Raw genomic sequence first — 24,949 nt, forward strand, 5'->3', positions numbered from 1 at the left:
AGTCTTTGAACACAGTGCTGGGTTAGACAAAATGCAGACACATTCATTCCAAGACTTTTGTTTATGTGAAAAAAAAAAAAAGGTAGCTGCTATGATTTGATGCAGAGAGACAAGGAGAGATTGATGGCTGATGACTGCAAAGTACCAGTATATGAAGGAGGGGAGAGTGAGCTCCACCGAGATGCTCCAGTAGCTGCTCAAGGATGAGTGCGGGGCGCTTGTTACTCTTGGGGCTCACTTTGAGCTTTAGGGCCACAGCTGCTAAGCCAGAGGAGCATAGCCTTTGTTCTCAGAGCCAGGTGGCCTTCAGAGATGCTTGCTATGAGTTTGTATCTCTTGGGCGCACCTTCCATGGTGCCCAGAGCTGGTGTGAGGGCCAAGGAGGCCATTTGGTGTTCATTCGGGATGAAGGCACCCAGCAGTTTCTGCAGAAGCACATCTCCCAGGATAGAGAATGGTGGATCGGATTCACCGGAAACCCTGCACAGAACGGAACTGCGGAAGGTAGGTAAGCGGTACCTATGGGAAATGCTGGTGGCTGCAGTTCTTGCCATCTCTTCTCACTCAGCACTTATGGAGCAAATTGATCCTGCCCAATCCTCATGGTAAGATTTTTTTGTTCTGATTGTTTTGAAAATCAAATAAAATATTTCATATACAAAATCTATAGCTGATGCCTTAGAAATGTAAGATTTAAAAATATGCACCTAACAATAAGAATAACAATATTGGAGATTGAATCACATCCCCCACAGAAGTCATGTTCAGGTCTCAACCCCTGAAGGTGTGAACCCCTTAGTGAATAGGGCCTTTGAAAATGTGATTAGCTAAGGTGGGCCCCAAATCCAGTATGGCTGAACTCCTTACACACAAAGGAAATTGGATATGAAAAGAAGCCAGAAGTCAATGGACGCAGAGGAGAAAAGAAAAGATATTACCATGTACACTGCCATGTGGCGGAAAAGACAAAGACTAAGGGTCACCGACAGCCAGCCCTGGAACGTCGCAGTCTTTGGGGAGAAAGCACTGCCTTGCTGAGTTCTGGGTCTGAACGTCTCCTAGCCTCAAAGCTGTGAGCCAATAAATTTCTGTTGTTTAAGCCAAACTGTTGCATGGTTTAGCAGCTGGGAAATGAAAACAAACAACAACAATAAAAATAGCTATCACTTCAGTTCTAGCTAGAATAGTGCTGGGCATTTGCTAAACGCTTTATGTCCCTTATTGCTTTACATCCTTCCCCACCAATAAGGTATGTGACCCCACTCTACAGACGAGAAAACTGAGATTCTGGGCTCAGAAAATTATTGCCAAGCTATTTGGAAGGGTTTCCACTGGGAGAGTAAAGAGATTAAGTGCCTGGCACAGCTCAATTCTCATTACATAGTCTCGTTCTAATCGTCCTCCTGGAAACGCCTCCTTATGCCTTGGGCAACTTGGACCCTCCACCACATCCCCTCCCACCCCAGGCATGGTCAGGTGAGTCCTACTGTGGGCACCTCTAAGGGAGCCCCTTTGGCATGGCTTCAGTGATTGAGGGGTTTGTCTTTCCCCCAGACTGTGAGCCCTTGAAGGGAAGTGTCTTTGTTGCCTACAGCTGCCATACCACAAACTGGGCAGCTTAAAACAGTAGAGATTTATTGTGTCGTAATTCTAGAGTCTGTAAGTCTAAAATCAAGGTGTCATCTGGGTCGTGCTCCCTCTGAAATCTGTGGGAGAATCCTCCCCTGCCTCTCTAGCTTGCGGTGATTGCTGGCCAGCCTTGGCTGCCCATCCAAGCCGTCTTCTCACGGCCTTTGCCCCACGTCGGGGGCCTGCTTTCCTCTTCTTGAAGGACATCAGTCATATTGGGTGAGGGCTGCCTCGTCTCAACTAATCACATCTTCAAAAACCCTATTTCCCAGTAAGGTCCCACTCATGGACCTGGGTTAGAACTTGAACATGCCTTGTGGGAGGACGCCATTCAACAGTAGGGAACACGTATGCTGGTCATTTTTGTTTCCCCAAGGCCTGTACAGAACAGGGAATGGACAGATGGATGTTTTATTTAATCTTACATCACCCCCACCAAGTAGGCTCTACTTTGTGGGGAGAAAAACAAAGTCCAGAGAGAGAAATTGGCTTCCTAGAGATGACACGACCAGGGAACAGCAGTGAGAGGCTGAGCCAGGTTGGAGGGCTCCTGAGACCAGCCCCCACCTCAACCTGGCTGCCTGGACTCTCTCTTTGCCCGGTAGAAACTCCTGGGCTTTAAAAAATGAGTAACTGAGCTAAGCGCTATAGAAATATACCAGGGTGGATGGAAATGCTTTCAGAAAGGAGCAGCTGGGGAAGCACATTTAAGGAAATGCACAGCCAAAGGGATCTGGATTCTTCCACTTGTCTTCAGGCAATGTTTCGTGAATGGTTTCTTGATTTGTAGATGTAGCAATTGCAACTTCTATGCATTGAAAGTCCATTTGAGGGCAGTAAAAGGAGATAATGTTTATTTAAACACTCGAAGGAATAATATGCATCTTTTGCAGAAAATGAGGTAGACCTAACCAAGCTGATCTAAAACAGCCTCCAATATTTAACATTATTATAAGAATCAGGAGGCGCTCCACTGTGTGCAATACGATGGTATTTGTGTAAACAGATTCCAGGTACTCACAGATGAGGATAGATGGCTACAATCTGGCCTGGGAAGACTCACAGGCAACTTAAATAAGTAACAGGACATGGTCCACAGGTTAGGACAGATGTTTACCTTTCATCTGATAAATTTTGTATGGTTTTTCTTACCATGCGTATGGATTTATTTTCTTTTAAAAAAAATATATATATGCATTTGAATCCTCCAGAACCATATTCTAGATCAATATTCTCCAAATGGTTTTCTAGCTCTCTAGAGCCCTTGAAATGCTTCTGTATCTCTCTCTCTCTCTCTCTCACACACACACACATAAACACACTGCCTTAAGAATCCCATCAGTGTATTCAAGGCTCTGAAGAGGCCTGAAATAAAGAAAACTGCTTATACTTCACGTCAGCCTTTCTCAACTACATTGGCCAAGGAGCCCTCCTGGTGAGCGGGACACCTTTGAAGATCAGGGACCCGCTTCTACAGCTTCTGGGTCACGTTTAGGTGGAGCTGGAAGCATAGCTTATTTCCCAGTCACCCTTGGGTGGCTCTCCCATTGGGCACCCCAGTTTTCAGGTCAGATAGCTTCTTACGGTCCAGGGTTTGGCAGTAATGGTCAGGAAATGCCCCTCACCGTCTTGGGGACAGGCGACCCTCAGCCTGTCAGCATTTATTGGGCACTACTGCATATGTACGAGGGGCGAGCCCCACTCGTTCGCCAACTTCTGGTGCTCCTGTCCCCCGACAGCGCCGGGGACCTGGCTGGACGCCTCCAACGTGACCTTCAGCCACTGGGCAGGAGGGCAGCCCGTGGCCGCCCCCGACACCTGCGGCTACATCGGGACAGGCCCGTCCTCTGCGTGGGCTGCCGCGGACAACTGCATCCAAGCCTTCGCCTTCATCTGCGAGTTCAGTAAGCGGCGCCCCATGGGCACGCCCGCCTCCCGCCCTTTCCTCCAGCTGTCCTTTTTGTCTCCTCTCTCTGCCTCCATCTCTCCCCCACCCTCTCTTTCTCTGTCCACTTGCCCCCCCAGCTGCTCTCCCGATTCCCTCTGGCTCTTTCTTTGCCTTCTTTGGCACTTGCTGTTCTCTCTCTCCTTTGACGACGCGCCCCATTTCTCTGGGTGTGCCTCAGTCTCTACATCTCCCTTTAAATGCCTTTTACATAAAAACACACCAATCTCATCTTGGCCTCTGCCCCTCTCGGTCTCTGGCGTGTTCTCTTTCTTTTTCAGTGTCCACCTGTCTGTGGACATCTTCTGTCATCTTCTTTCTTGGTCTTTTCCCTCTTTCCCTTTCTGTCTCTGTTCCTCTGCCCCCACAAACTCCCGCCTGTCTCCCTGTCTGTCTCTCTCCGTAAACTCTCCGTGCTGCTCTGTGCCTCTCCGTGGCTGCCTTGTCTCTCCGGCTCACAGGCCTGCTCCCTCCCTGCCACATGCCCACCTGCCTGCCCTCCTGCCCACCTGTCTCTTGTCTCCATCTGAGTCTTCCCCCTCATACACACACATCTAGGCAGACCAGGCCAGGCTCCATTTACCCTCCTGTCCTAGCATCTGCCATGAGCGAAAATGAGGTGTCCAGGCCGCAGGGCTCTCTCCCCACTCCACCTGGCTACCCCAGCTACCTGACCGGGCCCCTGCTGTGTCCTGAGAACCTTCCAGACCCACGACCATCTGTGGCCTTGAGCCCTCATTAGGTGTCACCTGCCCCTCACCACAGGGGTTGGCCAGAGCCTGGCCTGCGAGGGCGCCAACGCCACCATGCACTGCGGCTCAGGGGAGGTCGTGCAGATCCAGGATGCCTTCTACGGGCGCCAGAACTCCCATTACTGCACCCAGGAGGCCGGGCGTCCCGCGGACCTGGAGGAGGAGTGCGGCTGGCTTGACGTCAAGGACGAGGTGGCAGGTAGACCCACGAGCTCCGCAGCTCTGGCTATGAGCAGAGGGCAGTTCCTGGGGGTCTGTGCCCAAGGGGGCCCAGCAAAAGATTCCGGAAGGTTCTAAGCATCTTCATCTCTGGCCTTGGACCTCCAACAAGTAGGAAACCTGGCCAGTCTCTGCCCACAGAACTAAGTCAGGAAGCAGGGGAGCTGGGGTTCACCCCTTGCCACACGTCAGCACCCATCCTGGTGGAGCAGGCGAGCATTTTGCTCCCCTGCCACAATTGGTTGCTAAAAAATCACTTTTTAAAAAAAACGTTAACTTTTATTTTGAAATATTTCAAACATATAGAAAAGAATGGAAAATGTTTCAATGAGCTCCCACATACCTAGTACCCAAATTTATCAAATCTTAACATGAAGCCATATTTGCTTAAGATTCCCTCATTAAAAAAGAAAAAGAATACAGCATTCCAGAAGCTGAGACCCCTGGGCAGCCCTTCCCTGGCCCCATTCCTGTAGTGAATTCTACATTTACTAATTGCATGTATCGTTGTCTGTGTTTGCCTGCTATTTATGTTTCCCTATGCATTATATAGTATCGCTTTGCAGGTGTTTTAATGTTTATATAAATGGTATCATATTGTATGTGTCCCTCTTTCTTTTTTTCTCATTATGTTTTTGAGATTTATTATCTACCTTGGATGCATGTGTTCCAGTTTATTCATTTCCTATCTTGTGTCAATAGACCATAATTAGTCTATTCCGTTGAGGGATTATTTCTTAATCTTTCGGTTTTTCTTAATCTTTGCTCTTGTGACTAATGCTGAAACAAAGATTCCTAATGGTATCTTTCAATCAAGCAGGGAGTGTTTCTCTAGGACTTTGTTTTTCTAAGGCACGCTAGGTCTGGCGCTCTGAGCTGCCCTCGCCAGGGTGACAGGGAATTTGATTTCAGTTCTTAAGGGGCTGCCTGCACCGTCCCAGGAAGTGCAGAAACCTCAGGAACTTCCACCATCTGGAATGGTCTGGGGCCCTCTCCTCTCTGCTACTCTGGCCCCAGGGGTCTGCTGCTTCCTGGTCAAACGCGGCCACGGCCCTCTGAGCATCCCCCTCTGAGCTGTGTGAAGGAGGGAGGCCCACTCCTCCGGGAAGCACGCCTCCTCCTCCTCCCTCAGAGCCCTTCGAGCTGCCCCTTGCTCCTCTCCACAGGCCTTTGACCCACAGTGTCCTTGCTCCCTGGGAGGAAATGCTGGAAGCAGCTCGTGGCTCCCCACCGAGGCTGCTTGCTGCTCCAGCAGGCCTGAGGCTCCCCAGCCAAGTCATCCAGGGGTGTGGACCGTTTCCTCAAAGGCTTAGCAGCAATTCCTCCGCGTTAGAGCACCATGGGTGTGTGTGCATGTGCGCGTGAGGTACCCATTTAGGAAGCATCGGGGGAGAAGAAGTGGGCAGGCTCGGGACGTCCACCTGTCACTAAGTTCCACGATCACCCATTCATTCAACCAGTTGGTCAACAAGCGTTCATTGAGCACCAACACTGTGCGGAGTGTCCTGGGCTCAGTGGCTGCAGAGATGACCGAGACCCTGCCTGGGGGTGTGCTGAATCGGTGTGGAGTAAGGGAGAGGAGCAGGAATGACTCCCACATCTGGGGGTTCCACGGACTGAGAGAGGAAAGGGGAAAGGGGGAAGAGTGCAGGTGGGCTGGGGTGGGGAGAGCCTGGCTTCCTCCGTGACGACCAGAGGGTAAGAACTCAAGAGACCAGAGGGTAAGAACTCAAGAGAGGGCTAAGGGCGAGAGATGGGTCTGGGAGTCATCATCACGTGGTTAATGACAGCGCCGCGGGGAGAGATCCTTGGCCAGGCGAGCCCTCTGGGACGGAGGTGGGGGCAATGGCTGGCCGAGCGACTGCACAGGTAAGAGAGCATTCAAGTACGCCACAGCCTGGCAGGCATGGGTTTCCAAGAGGAAAAGACAACCAGGATGCTGCGGGCGTGACAGGGCAGAGCCACGAGGTGCGCTTGAGCCAAGGAGGAAGACCGGGGCCCCAGTGCCTGCACGTCCCTTCCCCCCAGACCTCCTTGCAGGGATTCGACACATCTACAGAGAGCCCGAGGGAGGGAAGGCGGGTGACCCTGAAGCTTCCTGGGTGGGCTCTTCACACTCCTCCTGCGGGTACCTGGTGTCCCCCCAGGTAGACTCAGGCTTCCTAATCTTGTCCCATCTGCCAGTTCTCAGGGAGCAGCTTTCTACTTTAGGTCTTTTCACTAGATGCCACTGGACCAGTGGTTCTCAAAGTGGGGTTCCGGGAGCAGCAGCAGCACCCTCGGGAGCTCCTGAATCAGAAACTCCATCTGTGCGCTGATCAGCCCTCCTCCAGGGGATCCCGGTGCCTGCTCAAGTTTGAGAACCTCTGTGCCAAACTATGAGCTTGTTGAGGGCAGGAATCCTACCTCTTTATCCCCTTAGTACCTAGCACAGGGCCTGGTCTGAGCAGACCCCAGCGGGTATTTGTTGGCTGGATGGTGGATGGATGGCAGGTAAATGAATGAATGAGACGCAGTCTAGCTCTGTACAGCTGTGTCTGAAATGAGCGTCCCTTTTGTCTTCATGCCCTCCCTGCTCTGTTGGATGTGGGTGCTTCCCAGGGGAGTGCCAGGGGCTGCAGGCATGCCAGGCTGCCGCAGATGGCACCTTCTTCGGAGACCTTTGCCCCGCCATGGGCAGCTACCTGTGGGTGCACTACCAGTGCCGAGAAGGTGAGTCTCCAACTCGCTTGGGTGTGGGAATTTCCATCTTCTTTCCCGGACAGGAGCAGCCTCTCTAGCAGAGGCGGAAACCACCCTCTGGGCCCATGTGCTGAGCTCTAAGAGATTTCCTCCCCAAAATACCTTCCCTGCAGCCTGACACTCCCATCTGAGTTAGCCTCTTAAGGGCAAAGATTTAAAGCGCCTGTTGCAAATGTTCTTTAACAGAAACAAGCCATTAAGCCAGGAGTTTTTTAAAAAAGTTTTATGTTTTAGCCCTAGGACCTTTCAAATTAAATTTGATGGGGTGACATGATAAATACAACAGACAGAAGCAAGGCTGCTTTTTTGTAGGGAAGGCACATGTCCCTCGCTCCCATATCCCACACAATTAACTCCCATCCTTCCCATAAGCTGCCGTTTGGAACACACAGGGAATTTTTGAAAGTAAAAATATTGAAACCCGTAAAAATAATCCATATTCACAATTTATAACAGGTTTATAAATTAAGAAGGCAATATCCCTCCTTTCAATTCTGCTATCCTATTTCCCGTAAGAAAATCACTTCTAAGGGTTTAGAATAAAGTCTTCCTAATTTTTTTGATGTTTGCTTACACATGGCTATCTGTATGTATCAATGTATACATGTACACCTTCTATAAAAATATAATCTTGTTAAACGTATTGGTCTTCAACTTAATTTTATTGGTATACAACTTAATAATTTATCCTGGCATCTTTCTAAGCCACCAGTTTATCCTTTTAACAACTGCATAGTATTCCATCATAAGATTACAGCAAAATTTATTTTTGATAGGGGATATTTAAGTCGCTTCCAATTTATGTTGTTACATATACTTTGGGGTTCCCTCTTATGCATATTTCTTTCCATATGCCTGGTATTACTTCTGGAGAAGGGATTCCTGGTAGTAGAATTTGCCAAATCACTCTCCAGAATGGTTGGATTGATCTCTAATCCCAGAAACAGCGTATGAGAGCACAGGTTTCCCCTAAGGCTGCAAAGCACAACATTATGCCACAGTCTGACAAACTGATGGGTCAGCACCGCTCCTTCTACTGAGGGCAAGGCTAAAGCAGCTCTGAAGGGACATGAGTCAGGGGCCTTTAGGGTCCCCAGGAGCTATCCAGGACAGCAGGGCCTTTGGGTGTAGGAGGAGGAGAGGGTGCAGCAAGGAAAGGGCAGCTTCAAAGACAAGTTTCTTCAGCGGTATTAGTTTCCTGGACACGCCTGGTGAAATCAGAGCCAGCGAGCTGTTGCCATTCTACTTTCTGGGAAGAGATCACGTGTTTTGGCAGCGACTTCCATTTGGTGGTTTTGCTAATGGACAAAAGGTGCCTGGTGCCCTTTGGACTGCGGCCAGAGCTGGCGTTGCTGTCAGCACACAAATACGTAGCTTAGGGCGAAGGGCGTGCCAGGGTGCTCAGGCCTGGCCATCACACGGGCCAAATTTTCTGCCCCAACCTGATTTCAAATGTTTTACCCCCTTGGGAAACTGTGTGTCCTGATTTCTGATTTGTGAATGGGAAACCTTTATCCTGCCCCAGCAAATGTGCCTAGCTGCCTCCTGAGGATTCCCAGGTAGTTGGAAATCCCTCTAGCCCCACAACCTGGACACAATGGCTTTCCCGTCAGCTCCAGAAAGTCCTTTTCATTTGCATGCAGCTTCTTACATCAGCTCCCTTCTAGGTTTGTGTTCAGAAGCTGAAAGATTTCTGCTAAATTAGCCCAGGGCTGTGTGAAGCCCCAGCAAATTCTCCAGCCTTCACCCCATCCTCCATGCCAGTTTTTGAAGTTTAAGGTTTTGTAAAATGTAATGTGCACTAAATGCTATGATGATTCATTGACCACCTTAGCCAAGCAGATTTTCTTAAAGGTGCTTTGCCTTTTGTCTTTTTAAACATTATGAAATACATTTGGGCAATCAATAGAATCTTGGTTAAATGAAGAGGGTACATTAGGCAGCTATTAAAAAGAACGAGGCAGCTCTAAATAGATTCAAATAGAACAAAATCTGAGATACACTAAGTGAAAAAAAAATGCAAGATGCCAAATGTTAAATATAGCGTGCACCGTTTGTGTAAACAAAAAGGACACACATGCTTGTGTACGGGTGGACAGCTCTGGAAGGTGTCCCAGGAAACTGGTAACAATGGATGCCTCAGGGGAGCAGACTGGGGTGCTGAGGGATGGGAGTGGAGAGAGGCTTTCTCTTCCTTGTACACCCTTTTATACAGCTTAAATTCTTTATCTTGGCTCAGTATTACTTAGTAATGAAAAACAAAATTCAAAAGAGCTTTAATCAGTAAAAATAAAAGTTTAAAAACATTAAAAGTCCCACATAGAAATAAAAGACCTGTGGCTAGGAAAGAGCAGATTTTAAACAGAAACCTGAAATTTTGCTTTGCAATGACAGAGCATTTTGCATTTTGATCTGCAGGCCTGCAGCTGATGGTGTCCAATGAGACTTACATCTTTGACAATGTTACCATCGCCCTGACTTGGCTCCTCTCTCCGTACACTGGAAACCTGTCCTGTATCATTAATATGGGAGATGGCCACACTTTTGATCCCTACTATCCATCCAGGTAAAGGGGGATCTGAACCTTGCTTCAGATTGTATCAGTGATTTTTTGCTGTGGAACAAATCCCCCCAGAATTTAGTGGCTTAAAACATTATTTCTCACGGTTCCTTGAATGGCTGGGTGGTTCTTGTCTGGGCTGCTCAGCTCACGGGTAAGGCGCTTAGCTAGATGGCGTCTAGAGCCATGCATCTTGCGTCACCAGGCTAGCCTGGGCTCATTCACGTGGTGGCAGAAAGATATCTTAGTAGCAAGTGACAGCAAGCCCCAACGTGGCCTATGTGCAAGCTCTATTCAAGCCTCTACTTGTGTCACATTTTCTAATGTCCCAATTGGCCAAAGCGAGTCCCATGGCCAAACCCAAATTCAAGGGATGGAGAAAAAGACCCCACCTGCTGATGGAAGGAGCGGCAGAGCCACGCTGCAAAGGAGCTCATGGACAGGAATGACTTGTTGCCGCCATTTTTGCAAACCATCAGCCATGCAGTTTTTCTCATGATGGGGAACACGTGGAAAGTCACAAGGGGCCACTGGGTCCTCGTGGCCTGACTCTGCCTAGATGCTCAGCTCCTTAAGTCACTCTCCAAGGAGTCAGGAAGGGAGGGAAGCAGATGCTCATCTTGGTGTGGAGAGCTTTTTTGTTCCTTTGGGAAATAGAAATAATAGTCATAATATTAATAACATTTCAGCTAGGCATTTGCACACATTATCCCATTTAATCCTTACAAACAACACTATGAGTTAGGGCTGTGGTATCTAATCCAGAAGCATTGGCCACATTTGCTACCGAGCATTTGAAATGTGGCCAGTCTGAATTGAGAGATGATCTAAGGGCAAAGTACACATGAGATTTTGAAGACAGTACAAAATTTTTTAAAAGTAAAATACCTAATGTTTACATGTCAAGATGATAAATTTTGGATATACTGGGTTAAATAAAATGAATCACTAAAATTGATTTCACCAGTTCTTTTCACTGTTCTCAATGTGGCTATCAGAAAATTTAATTCCACATGGGGCTTGCATTGAATATCTTGTTTTAAGGAGGTGCTGGGGATTAAACCTGGAACCTCGTGTATGCAGAGCAGGAGCTGGGCCACTGAGCTACACCTGCTCCCCTTACACTGGGTTTCTATTGGATAGCGCTGCCCTGGGTAATCATCTTATTTTACAAACAAGGGATTGAGGATCAGTGTGGTACAGTGGCATTTCCCAAGCCACACGGCTGGGACTATCTGCCTCTCGGTGCCTCTCCGGGTGGATAGTATCGGGGCTCGAAGGTGCTATGCCTAGCATCTTCCAGGGAACAGCCTGGTGGAAACCAAACCCAATTCATGCCATTTCCATGAAATTTCCATTTCTTTGAAATCTACACGGTCTGATGTTAATAATGGTTTACTCCTCTGGGGGAGGTGCCCCAGACTTATTCCAGAACCTCTGGGCCCTCTCTGGGTTCTGGGGCCCCTTACAGGAGACCCCAGTTCAATATGGTTACCCAAGGAAATCAGATTGGCCCAGGTTCCCTTCTCCTAAGCCCCAAACATCTCCACTTCTTCCCTCTGGGGACAGGATGGTCTCGAACCCGTGGGTGCTCAGCATGCCCTAAGGCCCTGGGGGACAGACAGACAGACACAGCCCTGTCTGGAGCCCAACTCTAACCCAGCAAGTGCTGACAGATGTCAAACAGCAGTGCTCTGAGCTCACAGCTACCCTTGGCATTGGACATGATGCAGGTACAGTGGGTTTTCCCTGGGCACAGAGGCTGCGGCTCTAGTCCCAGCCCTGCTGCTGGAGGGATGTGCCATCCTGAGACCATTCCTGGCCTTGTGGGTTTCCCTTTACTTCCCTGCAGCATTTACACTGATGGTCGCCTCGACAGCTTCGTGGGGTAAAATGAGAAGCTATAATGTGAAGGTTCTTTGGGGAAAAAAGTGTTTAAATGATAAATACCTATAGCATTGTTCTGCCATTTTATCAATAAAACAATAGATACTAAATTGTATAATCTTTTAGCCCCCAAATCTTGAATTTGGCATAATTCAAAACCAACTGTATGTAGTCCTGCTAAGACCTTTAGATACACAAGTACTTCCCACTGATATCCGGTAGTTAAAAACTGAGGCAAAAGGGGACAACATGTTCATATTTGTCAGTTCTGGATGGTGAGTCCAAGGGTGTTTGTTAGTAAGTTGCAACCTGTCAATAAATTGACAGTTGTAGTTGTAGTTTGTCCATAAATTACATGATCTCTAAGCAAAAGTCACTGGCATTTTTGCCTCTCTTTCAAAAGAAATGGGAAGCAGATATGACTCAAGTGATTGAGCACCTGCTTCTCATATGGGAGGTCCTGGGTTCGGCCCCCATTGCCTCCTAAAAAAAACAAACAGAAAAAAACTAACAAAACAACAAGCAAACTAACAAAAAAAAACAACTCTGGGGAGCCGATGTGGCTCAGTGGTTGAGCGCTGGCTTCCCACTTACAAGGTCCCAGGTTCAATCCCTGGCTCTGGTACCTCAATGGTCTCTCTGCTATTCCCCATCATCACTCTGCCCAAATAATCCAATTTTACCTCTTTTAATGATTTATTGGACCTCAAAATTTCCTGATCACCTTCTTGTATGATTATTGTTCACATTGGAAGTTATATTTCTGGTGTTTTCTGATCAACATCAGGTGCCTCAGCACTCATTTTACAGAGTGAAAAATGGCGTGAATTTCAAGTATATAGAAACCACACTCTTCACAGGAACTTCACACTATTTCTATGTGTTTGTCCAGACCCCTACTTTTCTTCACCCCTCATGAGGCTGAGTGGTAGACATTTTAAAATTGGGCCCTCTGTCTCCATCACTGGTAACTAGCATGGCTGATGGGGAGAATCCAACCTCAAGTAGCAGCAACCTAATAAAAATCAAAGGCTGTCCCCTTTGGAGGCTGCTCTTGCCTTGCACTCCCCATTCTGTGTTCATCTGCACGTCGGGCTGAACATAAGCTCAACCTCAGGTTGCTCCCCTGGTTGTTCTAGAAAACTTTCTGTTTCTGAAAGTTTATCATGGACCTTATGGAACAATTTTCACAAGGTGAAATCTGCCCAGGTCCAGCAAGGAGGAACCAAGTGCTACCTGCTGACGAGTCTGGGAAAAGGGAAAATTTTTTGATTTCATCATCCTATTATGCAAAAAGCTACAATAATCGAGTCTGTTATATGTTCAGATATTGAGTCTGCACATGACCTTGTCTCATTTAAACCATAAAAGAAGCCAGCAGAGGCTAGCCCTGTCCCCACTCTGTGGGCAAGGGACCTGAGACTCGGAAAGGCTACTTGAGTGATTTGGTTCCTCAGGTAGCTGGTGGGGATCTAGGGGATCTAATTCCCAGGTTTCTGGCCCTTCCAACCCGCCACATGGTCCACCTTGATCAGATGGCTTCATCCACCAAGCTGGCTGACCACTTGTCAGTAACAAAACCAACCAACCAACCAAACAAAGACACAGACTAGAGGGTGTTCTTAATGATCAGACTTTATGAACTAAGACCGAAAATGTAAGGTTTCCTCTCCAATTTCCTTCTTTTTAAAGAAAATTTGCATCCCTTTAATGTCAACTATGAAAGCAATGTTTGTACGTCAGTGAATGATAGTCTTGAACTAAATCTTAAAATTTTTATTGAAGTGTAATATACAGAAAATGCACAAAAGAGTAGAGCTCAGTAACTTTTTATACATTGAACACACCCAGTAATCAGCACCGTCAGCAATAAACAAAACAAGACGAGCCTTGCAGAACTTGCCCTCCTCTCCCCTTCCCAGCTCGCACCCTCAAGGATAACTGCTATACTGATTTCTAACATCATAGGCCAGTGTTGCCAGATTATATAAATTTGAAACTTATATAAATAGAATCATAAAGTACGTGCTTTTATGATTGTGTTTGACTTAGGTTCAGCAATGTGTTTTTGAGATTTATCCATGTTGCGGTGTTTGTGATTTATTCTCATTGATGTGTAACAGTCTGTGGTGTTAAAATACCTCAATTTGCTTATCCGTTCTAATGTTCAGCATTTGGGGGTTTCCCACCTTTGGCTATTATGAATTGTGCTGCCATGAACATTCTAGTACATCTTTTGGAGAATAAATGTATTAAATAAGTCCAGGAGTGGAATTGCTGGGTTATAGGATCATAGCAGACATTTTTAGTTGTTGTCTCCATCTGTATGTATTCCAAGCATATCTTCCCTTGCTGGCAGAGGTTTCTGAAGCCACTTTGCCATCTTCTCCCTTGGGTGAGATCACTGGGAGAGAAATCAGGAGAAAGCCATTTCTCTGCTCTTTAGCTCTGGGTGATTCCAGTTGGTATCAGAGTCCAGAGAAGAGAACAAATTCATTCTTCCAGAACAGAACATCACAAAATAGGGTGCATTTTTGCTATTCAGAACCTCCTTTACATCTCCAGAAAGGATTACTATTTTCTTGCCCTGAAATCTACATGGTCTGATGTTAATAATGGCTAACTCCAGCCTTCTTTTTCATTTGTGTGTTTGTTGGTGGGTTTGAAGGCAGTACCGGTGATTGAACCCAGGACTTCATACGTAGGAAGCAGGCGCTCAACCACTTGAGCTGCATCAGTTCCCTGCCAGTCTTCTCTTGATTGGTGTTTGCTGGTACATTTTTCTTCCATCCTTTACTTTATTTTTTTAAGATTTATTTATTTATTTATTTCTCTCCTCTTCTCCCCCCAGCCCCAGTTTTCTGTTCTCTGTGTCTATTTGCTGCGTGTTCTTTGTCCGCTTCTGTTGTTGCCAGCGGCATGGGAATCTGTGTTTCTTTTTGTTGTGTCATCTTGATGTGTCAGTTCTCCATGTGTGCGGCGCCATTCCTGGGCAGGCTGCACTTTCTTTTGCGCTGGGCGGTTCTCCTTATGGGATGCACTCCTTGCGTGTGGGGCTCCCCTACGCGGGGGACACCCCTGCATGGCACAGCACTCCTTGCGCACATCAGCACTGCGCATGGGCCAGCTCCACATGGGTCAAAGAGGCCCAGGGTTTGAACCGCGGGCCTCCCATGTGGTAGACAGACGCCCTAACCACTGGGCCAAGTCCGCTTCCCTCCATCCTTTACTTTTAACCTACCTATATCACACTATATTTAAAGTGGACTTTTTTTGTAGACAGTATATAGTTGGGTCTTGCTTGTTTTTAAATCTAATCTGGCACAATAATTGGTGTGTTTAGACTATTTACAATTAATCTAATTATTGATATAGTTAGACTTAGGTCTTCTATTTTGTTCTTTGTTTTCTGCTTGCCCCTTCTGATTTTTTTCCTCTGGTCCCATTTTCCTGCCTCCTTTGGGATTATTTGAATATTTTGGTATTTCATTTTGCTTGTTTACTGACTTTTTGGTACTACCCTTTTTAATGGTTGCTCCAGGGATTACAAAAAACATATTTAACTGTTTGCAGTCTACTTACAGTTACTATTTTACCCCTTATCATTGAAGCTGTACTGTTGAAAAGGTTTCTTTACTCACCCTCCCTTTAACTGTCACATGTATGACAACCACATACATTGAAAATCTCTTTCAACAGTCATTCAAATTTTAAAGAACTTAAGAGGAGAGCAAACATTTTTCCATTTACTCAAATATTTAACCATTTCTGTTGCTCTTCATTCCTGGAGTTCCAAGTTTCCCTTTGGTATTGTTTTCCTTCAGCTGGAAGAGTATTACTTTTAGAGCAGATTTTCTGGCAACAAATGCCCTCATTTTACTTTATCTGACAATGACTTTATTTTGCCCTATATTCCCTGGAAGGCATTTTTGTTGGATATAGAATTCTGTGTTGATACTTCTTTTCTTCAACACTTTTAAGATATTCTACAGTCTTCTGGCCTCCATGGTTTCTGATGAGAAATCTGCAGTCATTCAAATTGTTTTCCCCTACATGTGATGTTATTTCTTCTTTCTTTTTTCGTCTTCAAATGTTTTTCTTTATTTTTGATTTTAAGTAGTTTGATTATTATTTGTCTGGGTATGATTTTCTTTGACTTTTCCCTGTTTGGGGTTCACTTTTTGAATCTGTAAATTTATGTCTTTCACCAAATTTGGGAAGTTTTTGGTCATTTTTTCCCTCAAAACTTTTCTCTACCAATCTTTCTTCTCTGGTACTTCAGTGATATAAATGTTAGATCTTTTGAATTACTGCCAAGGTTGCTGGTGTTCTGTACATTTTTTTTTAATTTAATATTTTTCTCTGTTCTTCAGATTGAATAATTTCTACTGATTTATCTTCAAATTTACTGACTTTTTCCTCTGCCATCTCCATTCTGCTATTGCACCTATTCAGTGATTTTTTAAAATCCCAGATATTGTATTTTCTCCTTTCTAAAGTTTTAATTTGGTGCTTTCTTATAATTTCATTTCAAAAGTGTTTACTTTTACTTCATAGAGCATGGTTATAAGAGCTGTTTTAATGTCTTTTTCTGAAAATCCCCCAGTCTGTGTCATCTCAGGGTTAGCGCTGACTATAATTTCCTTGAAATTTGGTTACATTTTTCTGGTTCATCATATACCAAAAAATTTGGGATTGTATTCCAGACATTTCAAATACCATATTTTTGAGACTCTGGGTTTTGTTAAAATCCCCTGGAAAATGTTGATTTGTTCTGTTTTTCTACGCAACCAACCCAGTTGGGTTCAGACCAAGTGTTCTGTCTTGCCTCCTGTGAGCAGTGCTTTCAATGTCTGTTCAGTTTCCAAAGCCTTTGCTATGCTGTTTGGCTTTGCACCATGTATGTGCCACTCAGGGTGGTAGTTTATATTGTGACTTAGTTGGCAAGGCCTTTGTAATGTTTCCTTGGGTCTGTTCCACACTTGTACAGATTGGATTCTCTAGATCTCTCCTTTCTAGGATTTCCCCCACACTCTCCCCTTTTCTCAGTTCCTCTGGACAGAAAGATGGATTTTTTTCTTGGTGGTTTAGGTGCCAGCATCACTGTCACACTGGTAGTACAGTTCCATACCAGGGGCCAGGAGAGAAAAAAAATAAAAAGAAACAAAACCAAACAAAATCAGGGACAGACCCATTTTCCCAGACCTCTGGTGAGACAAAGGCAGTTTCTCTTGTGGGGTTTTGTTGTCTTCACCCACCATGCAATGATATGACTCGGGCTGCCCTTGAGTCAAAGCTGAGAGCTAAAGGGGATTAAAAAACAAAACAGTGAACTCTCATCATTATGGGTCATTCTTCAAGTTTTTACTTTCCTCCCCAATCAACTGGCTATTGTTTAATGTTCAGAGTCCTCAAGTGGTTGCTTTTTGTCTTGTGCCCAGAGTTTTCAGTTGTGTTAGTTGCTAGTGGAAGAGATTGGCTGTCCTGGGCATCCTCTGTCTTGGCCAGCACTGAAAGTTGGATTACTGTTTTCCACACTCTTTCACAAATATGTTCCTTTGCCAGATGTTTCTTGAGCACTCACTATGTGCTAGGTACTTCTGAGATGCCAGATAATAACAGAAGGCCAAACTCTCTTCTCTGATGGCCTAGCAGGGAACAATGGCACTGAAAAAGCTGTCAGAGCCAGGATGTGTGCCACCAAGGAGAAGCAGGGGATCGATGGCAGCCATCCTTGCCAGTGGGTTCGGGAAGGCTTCCCTGGGGAGGTGATGTTTGCGTGGGTGAATGAGACTGAGTATGAGCAAAGCAGTGGCCAAGAGCATTCCATGCAGAGGGAACAGGGCACGTGCAAGCCCTGAAGCCTTGTCTATGCTCAGAACTGGGAAGGGGTCTGAACGGCCAGTAGAGTTAGAGAAGGGGCGTGGGCAAGGTCCTGTAGAGCTTTGCAGGCCATGTTAGAGATTTATTTTTAGGGACTGAATGCCAGGGATTGAGCCTGGGACCTCGTATGTGGGAAGCTGGTGCTCAACTACTGAGCCACATTGGCTTCCCTGAGTTGGTTTTTTTGTTTGCTTGTTTCGCTTGTTGTTTGTTTTTATTTTTTCAGGAAGCACCGGGGACTGAACCCAGGACTTCCCCTGTGGGAGGCACGTACTCATCTGCTTGAACCACATCCACTCCCTATGTTAGAGATTTTAATGTAGGCATTCTTAACCTTTTTTGTTCATGGACCCCTTTGCCAGGCAGGTGAAAACCACAGACCCCTTACTAAGTCCACACTATGTTGTGTATTATTTAATAAATATATCACACCTGCACCAACATGTCCCCACAAGAAAAATGTGGGTTTTTAAAATTTCAATTCAAGCTCATGGACCCCTTATTTATTTATTTATTTTAAAACTTATTTATTTCTCTCCCCTTCCCCATTGTCTGCTCTCTGTGTCCATTCACTGGGTGTTCTTCTGCATCCATTTGCATTATCAGGTGGCACTGGGAATCTGTGTCTCTTTTTTGTTGTGTCATCTTGCTGAGTCAGCTCTCCATGTGTGCGGCGCCACTCCTGGACAGGTTGCGCTTTTTACACGCAGGGCGGTCTCCTTGCAGGGCTCACACCCTGCACATGAGACACCCCTACGTGAGGGCATCCCTGCGCGGCACGGCACTCCTTGTGTGCAGCAGCAGTGCACATGGGCCAGCTCATCACATGGGACGGACCCCTTACTAAGAACCCTGTTTTAATGAGTCCCCGCAGGAAAGTGAGAAAAACACACAGCCAAAACTTTGATATGTTTGGAATCTGATCCCTTTTTATAGATGAGGGAAACTATAACCAGGGCATAGCATTTGACAAACGAAGAAAGAAGACTTGGAGAAGGGCATTTGTGAGAGCCACAGAGGGTGCAGAAGTCAGAAAAGGGATTTTGTAACCAAATAGCTGACTTCCTGATCAGTGCTATTTCCACCATTCAGCTCCTTCTGATCATCTCAGTGTAACTTTTGATAACACCAAGAGCATGGGTTGGTCATGTAGCATCTTTCAGTCTTTTTATTTCCACAGAGCAGGGGGTGTGAGGCATGTGAGGACGTGCTGCACACGTGCATGAATGTGTGTTTGTGTGCCTGAGGTGGCTAATTCTTCCAATGCTGACAGTTTGTCCAGCAACGTGATCTACCGATTCACATCTCCCGGGGAATTCACTGTGTTTGCTGAGTGCACAACCAGCGAGTGGCACGTGACAGCTCAGAAGCAAGTGACGGTCCGAGACAAGATGGAGAGGCTCAGCGTGACGGGGTGTTCTGGCCTGTCTGAGTCGGGGACTGGCCCTCTCTGTCGGGCTGTCTTTGGGGACCCCCTGTGGATTCAGGTGGCGCTCGATGGAGGTAAGCCTGCGGAAACGGTCAGCGCGAAGCCACCTGTAAAATCCTTCTCGGTTGCTTCAAAGCCACCCATCTAACTCCCAAGCTTAAATAAAAGATGCAGCTCTCATTTATTGAGTTATTTGCTAGCTATCATGTCTTCGTATATTTAGCCCCGCACGTGTACCAGGCACACCTCTAAGTGCTTTACAGGGACAAGCACACCGAGTCCTCACGACCATCCTGTGAGATATGTACTATTATTATCTCCGTCTTTCAGATGAAGAAATGGAGACATGAAAAGGTTAAGAAATTTGCCCAAAGTCACAAGGCTAGTAAGAGCGCCCAGCCTTCCAAAGGCCCTTCTTTGCAAGCTCATGATCCCATCACAAAAACTGCCATAAACTTCCAAGCCTCTCCCTCTTGAGGGAATCTGAACAGGATGAGGTGGGACTGGGAGTACTACCAGCTGGGTGCCAGCCCAGCCCAGCCAGGGCTCATCAGCTTGGCACAATTATATTGCCCTACTTGGACTACTACTTGGTGGCACATCCTGCCGACCAGCTGTTATGGCTGGTGGCCATTCTGATTGGTCATGTTGTCTCTTCTGATTGGTCACAGCATCCATTCTGATTGGTCACAATGTCTGCTCCAATTTATCAGAGCATCCATTCTGATTGTTGCAGTGTCCGTTCTAATTGGTCACGGCATCCATTCTATTTGGTCACAGAATCCATTCTGATTGGTCATAGTGTCCATTCTAATTCATCAGAACATCCATTCTGATTGGTGGCAGCAGCTATTTTGATGTTGCAATGGGTGCAGATTCTGAATCATGACATCCATTCTGATTGGTTGGTGCCCTGCAGTTTCAGTTGTTAAACATGCTAAATATCACCACTGCTGTCAATGGAGAACCTTCCTACAAAGACCCATCCTCACGCAGGGCAGCATCTTTCCTCAAAGCACAGGCCCAGTTTGAGATCTGGAGGGAGGCCTGTTAATTTAAACTGTGCAGCTCAGAGCCATGCAAGCGAGGCCATGACTCATTTTCCCCTCATGCACCACCTGCAGCCTCACTCACAGCAGTGATTTAATGGAGCTATAATGAGGCTGCATCATAATGCTCATGGGAATCCTTTCTGTTCCTGTGGCTTGTTGACCAAAGATGGTTGATCAGTGCATCTTGGGAAATTTAAAATAACTCATCTATTTGTTCACTCTACAGATGGGATTGAGTTCCTACTCTTTGCCAGGTGCTGGGGAGGCAGCAGTAAATAGGGAAGTCAGGGTTCCTGCTCTCACGGGGCTCACAGCATCTTCCTCCTCGCTGTCATCCTCATCATCATTCCAACAAGAACTATAACAGCTTAGTTTCTATGCGAAGGAATCCTAATTTGTTCATTTAAATCAGACTTTAAAAAGCTAACCACAATATTTAGGATCCAGTTAGAACAATCTGCCCCAAGCTATAAGGGAGCTCCCACCTTCATGCAAACTGGCTGAGTTTTCCTGATAGGCAGGGGGCAGGGGGCACCGGTGGAGTTAGAGGGAAATGGCTTCACCTGCTCCTGCTTGAAACAAAGACTTGAGGCTAATACCTCCGCACAAAAGCCAGCCCATAACTAGCAGCCTTTGCTCAGTGCTTCTCAAACTTGAATGTGCCTCCACCACTGAGATCTGGTTAAAATGCAGATTCTGAATCAGGTTTGGGGTGAGGCCCCAAATTCTACATTTCTAACGAGGTCCTGCCTATGAAAATGATCCAAGGACCAGGCTTTGACCCTCAAGGCTAAGATTTGGCTCTTCATGATGAATGGACCCAGATCTCCCCCTCATCACACAGTCTTTGTTTTTCACTGCCCTTTTGAGCCATCTTGGCCCTTTCAAGCCTCCCCAACATTCACTGGCTTCAGGAATGTAATGTACACCACAGGAAGGAGGCAGCCGAGAGGCTCACTGGCCAACAGCCCCCAAGGAGTGCCCCTTCTCAGCCTTTCCCCTCCCAAGGATGTCCCTGTCAACAAAATGTTTTAACTTTTTTATTGCAAATTTTTTTGCATACAGGTAACATAAGTGAAGTATAGACAAATTAGAATATGCCAACGAGCAGAAAGGACACAAAAAGAAAACTCGCCCACTAACCCAATCCTCAGAAATAATCACTGCTTATATTTATGGGGGTATAGTTTACATATTTATTTCTATCGATAGCTAGTCTACATCCAGATCCAGAATCTGGCCTCAGAGCTGGAGTCTGAACTATCACACTCTCATCCACTTTCTTAAGTTCTTCAATTGGTCTCACCCCACCTAGGAACGGGGGTGACCTACACGGTGCTGTCGGGTAACCTGACCCTGGCCGAGCACACCGCCCAGAGGGGCCGACTTCCCTGCAACCTGACCCTGGACCTGGCAGCGCAGCAGCTGATCGGCCCCGGCGTGCACCCGCTGGAGATCCGGGCCACCAGCAGCGCCATCTTCTCCACGCTCTCCAGCAACCTCACGGTCCACTTCGGGGAGCCACTGTCGGGGCTGCAGGCCTCCTGGGCTTCTGCCCACGTGGACCTTGGACAAGACCTGCTCATCAACGTGTCCGTGGCTCACGGCACCCCGGAGCAGCTGGCCTTTCAGGTGACAGGCCTCAGTGCAAACTTCACCCACGAGGAAGAGAGTTTCGGGGTGCCATTTGGGATTCACCACGTGGCAGTTCCCATTGCAGGTACTTGGGGTGGGTGGCTCGCTTCCAAACCTCCCTCCTTGTTTCCGTCTGACCAGTTTTTTTTCAGTTTGTCCTGGACATACACAGGGTTCATAGCATCTAGCCTGGGTCCCCAAACAAGGCAGAGCCCCATGTTAAGAGCTCTCCTGGAGGGTGCAATCACGGGCTTTCTCAGCCTTGGCACTGCTGCCATTTCGGTCATTCTTTGGGGCGGGGAGGCTGCCCTGGAGGATGCTTGCAACAGCCCTGGCTTCTGCCCCCTAGATACCAGCAGCTCCCACCCTCGGTCTTGTCAACTAAAAATGTCTCCAGATAGTGACAAATGTCCCCTAGGGGACAACATCACCCTGGCTGAGCATGCTGCAAGAGAGCAGGCAGAGTCCCATGTCCTCACCGTTTGGTTGGGAGACTGCAGTCCAAGCCTGGGGAGGTGGGGGGCAGCTCCCTGAAGCTGGCTGGAACAGAACTGGGGCTGACAGACTGGCTGGGGGACAGACTGGCTGGCACCAGCCGGGGGAGGAGGCCAGAGCAGACATTTGCATTTAACCTGGAGGGAACCCAGAGTGCTGGCGGCCCGTGTGATGAGGCCGGCAGGCAGGAATGTGCCGAGGTGGGAGAGCGCAGCCGCCGCCCTGCCCGCGGCTCCCGGGATCTCAGAGGAGCGTGAGAGGGAGACGAGGCTGCCGAGGGGGTCACCCACCCTCCACGGGTGATCGGCCAAAGAGATGAGAGAGGGACAATGGATCTGATGAGAAAAACCGGGGAACGTGGCGAGGCAAAGGCCCAGCACGGAACAGGAAGAACCCAGAGGTCACTGAAACCAAAAACTGGAGCAAGCACGCCGCAGGATGTAATCCAAATGCAGATTTGTCTGTGTCTCCCTCTGCTCCTTTAAACGCTACTCAGCGGAGGCAGTTTGATAAAATCTCTGCCTGCCCCAGAAATATTTTGCTCCCTCTTAGATGTTAAACAGTTTTCTCCTCCTTCCCGGAGACCAGCAGATTTGTCCTCCAGGGGGAAAGGGGAAGGGGAACGGCAGAGCACAGGAACTTTCTCCCGTGGTGGCGTGGGTCGCGGCGGGTGGCGCCGCCCTCTGCTTGACGCCGCCTCTCGCAGGCGCTTCTGTGGCTCTTGAACGCCTGGACCTGGCTCCTGGGCCGTGGGGTTGCCCCTCCTTCCTGCCTCTCCTGGGGCCTCCATCCTCACTGCTGGAGTCCCTCCTTCTGACCCCGTTCAGCATCTTCTCTTCCCCAGACCCACATCTGGTCCGTAGAAAACTCGCCCTGCCCTGGCCTGCTTCCAGGGGGCTGCAGGTGGCTCCCAGTTTCTCTCCTATCACAGAGGCTGCCTTCAAGGGCACGAGTAAGGAACCTGCCCAGGGGGTTCCCAGCCTCAGAGAACACGTACCAAGCTCCCCAAGGCCCCCTCTCTAGACTTGGGGAGAAGCGCCCCCCACCATCTCTTCCCCATGGGGAGAAGGGGTGGGAGACACACGTAGTAGCGGCTCTCTCCAGATATGCTCCAACAGTGCCTCACGCAGTGCTGAGGACGATGCTGGGGGCGGGGGGGTAATAGTCACAGCGGTGGGGGGTCTGAGGGCAGAAGATGCAGGACAAGCTCTAGGATGGGGGGAGCTTGGGGAAGAAAATGGGTGTGATCCCAGCGTAGATTGGGTTGTCCATCCACCTGGCCGCTTCAGGGTTGTCCTGCGAGCACAGGGAGGAGGCAGCATTGCCACCAGCGTCCTTGCTGCTTCTGAAGCTGGAGAGGAGCCAGGTTGGCAGCCTGTCACCCTTTCTCCTCCCTCCTGCCCTGCCATCCCCAAGGCCCTGAGTCTGGCTGGAGCTTTAGAGAATGGGTCTTTCCTTGGTATCCTCCAGGACCCTTCACAAGGACGGTGACCGCTCTGGGGGCCGTGACCCAAGGTGGAAGCCAATGACCTTTCGTTTGAGGTTGTCCCCAGCAACCGGTGATACTTTCACCCGACTCGTATAATATGCAAAGGATTCAGACTGATTTCTCAGAAGGTAATAGGAGCTCATGTCACTGATGGAAGAACCACATTTAACTAGAAATCTCAGCCGTTTCAAAGCAGAGATTTAAACGGATAGAAAACCTTCTCCCTTACAGAGGCCCCAGCCGAGTTGTCAGGGGCTTCAGTGCCAGATGGCCCCCTCCTCAGCCTGCAAAAATGCCATTTACACAAAACCCGACTCACAGGGGGGTGCTTATTGGTATTCAGAGGATTCTCCACTTTCCAGACAGATTCCCTGTGGGATTTGTTTAAACCGTGAGCTCCAAAACTGGTTTAAGATGTGAATCAGATTTTGAAAGTTAACAACGTTCACCCATAGGACGATGAGTCACTCCAAGGAGCCCCTTCCCCTGCCACCCCTCACTGCTACCCCGAGGCTCACCTGTCACCGTGGAGCTGGTCGCCCTTCTCTGGTGGCCCCGCATCCTCTACCCCATGTCATGTCTTGACTGTCATCAGCTCTGTCTTCTCCCACATATTTTCTCTTTAATTTTTCCAATTTTATTGATACATATTAATAAGGCAGACAATTCATCCAAAGTGTACAATCAATGGCATTTGGTATAATCACACAGTTGTGCATTTATCACCTCAGTCATCATTAGAGCATTTGTGTCACTTCAATAATAATAATATAATAAATAAAAAACAGACAAACCAAAAAATTCTTCACCTCTTACTCTCTCCATGCTTCCCCTGCTGTACAGAGTTGCCATTTCTGGCTATCCTTGCACAATTATTTGTTTATTCAGTAATTTATTAAGATATATGCATACACCATGCAATCTTATCTGAAATACATAATCAATGGCTTCGAGTATAACCACAACGTTGTGCATTCATCACCATAAAAATTTTAGAACCATTTCTTTCTCACGTGTTGCCTTCCCCTCTGCCTTCCCCTCTGCCTCCACCGCCTCCACCTCCCCTAACTCTAAGGCTGCCTGGCCTCGGTGCTGTGCCCTCTCACCCAGGGGTCTTGTTCTTTCCCATGGACTAATCCCTGCCCTAAGCCAAGGACTCCCATAGCTCGACCTCCAGCCTGGACCCTTTCCCTGACCCTCCAACCAGGCATCTCCACCAGGACCCGGTGAGG

General features: G+C 47.6%; 1 protein-coding gene across 1 annotated transcript in view; it reads left to right on the forward strand.

Moving 5' to 3' along the window:
* Positions 1–203: 203 nt before the first annotated feature.
* PKD1L3 (polycystin 1 like 3, transient receptor potential channel interacting) overlaps positions 204–24,949 on the forward strand; it is a 106,539-nt gene continuing 81,793 nt past the window's right edge. The window contains exons 1-7 of the mRNA XM_071209523.1: positions 204–504; positions 3,369–3,533; positions 4,340–4,525; positions 7,147–7,257; positions 9,706–9,853; positions 18,900–19,120; positions 21,414–21,818. Of these exons, the coding sequence (XP_071065624.1) occupies positions 204–504; positions 3,369–3,533; positions 4,340–4,525; positions 7,147–7,257; positions 9,706–9,853; positions 18,900–19,120; positions 21,414–21,818 (1,537 nt within the window). The remainder of the gene's footprint in view (positions 505–3,368; positions 3,534–4,339; positions 4,526–7,146; positions 7,258–9,705; positions 9,854–18,899; positions 19,121–21,413; positions 21,819–24,949) is intronic.

This window comes from Dasypus novemcinctus, chromosome 18 (assembly GCF_030445035.2).
Source record: "Dasypus novemcinctus isolate mDasNov1 chromosome 18, mDasNov1.1.hap2, whole genome shotgun sequence".
Taxonomy (NCBI): Eukaryota; Metazoa; Chordata; class Mammalia; order Cingulata; family Dasypodidae; genus Dasypus; species Dasypus novemcinctus.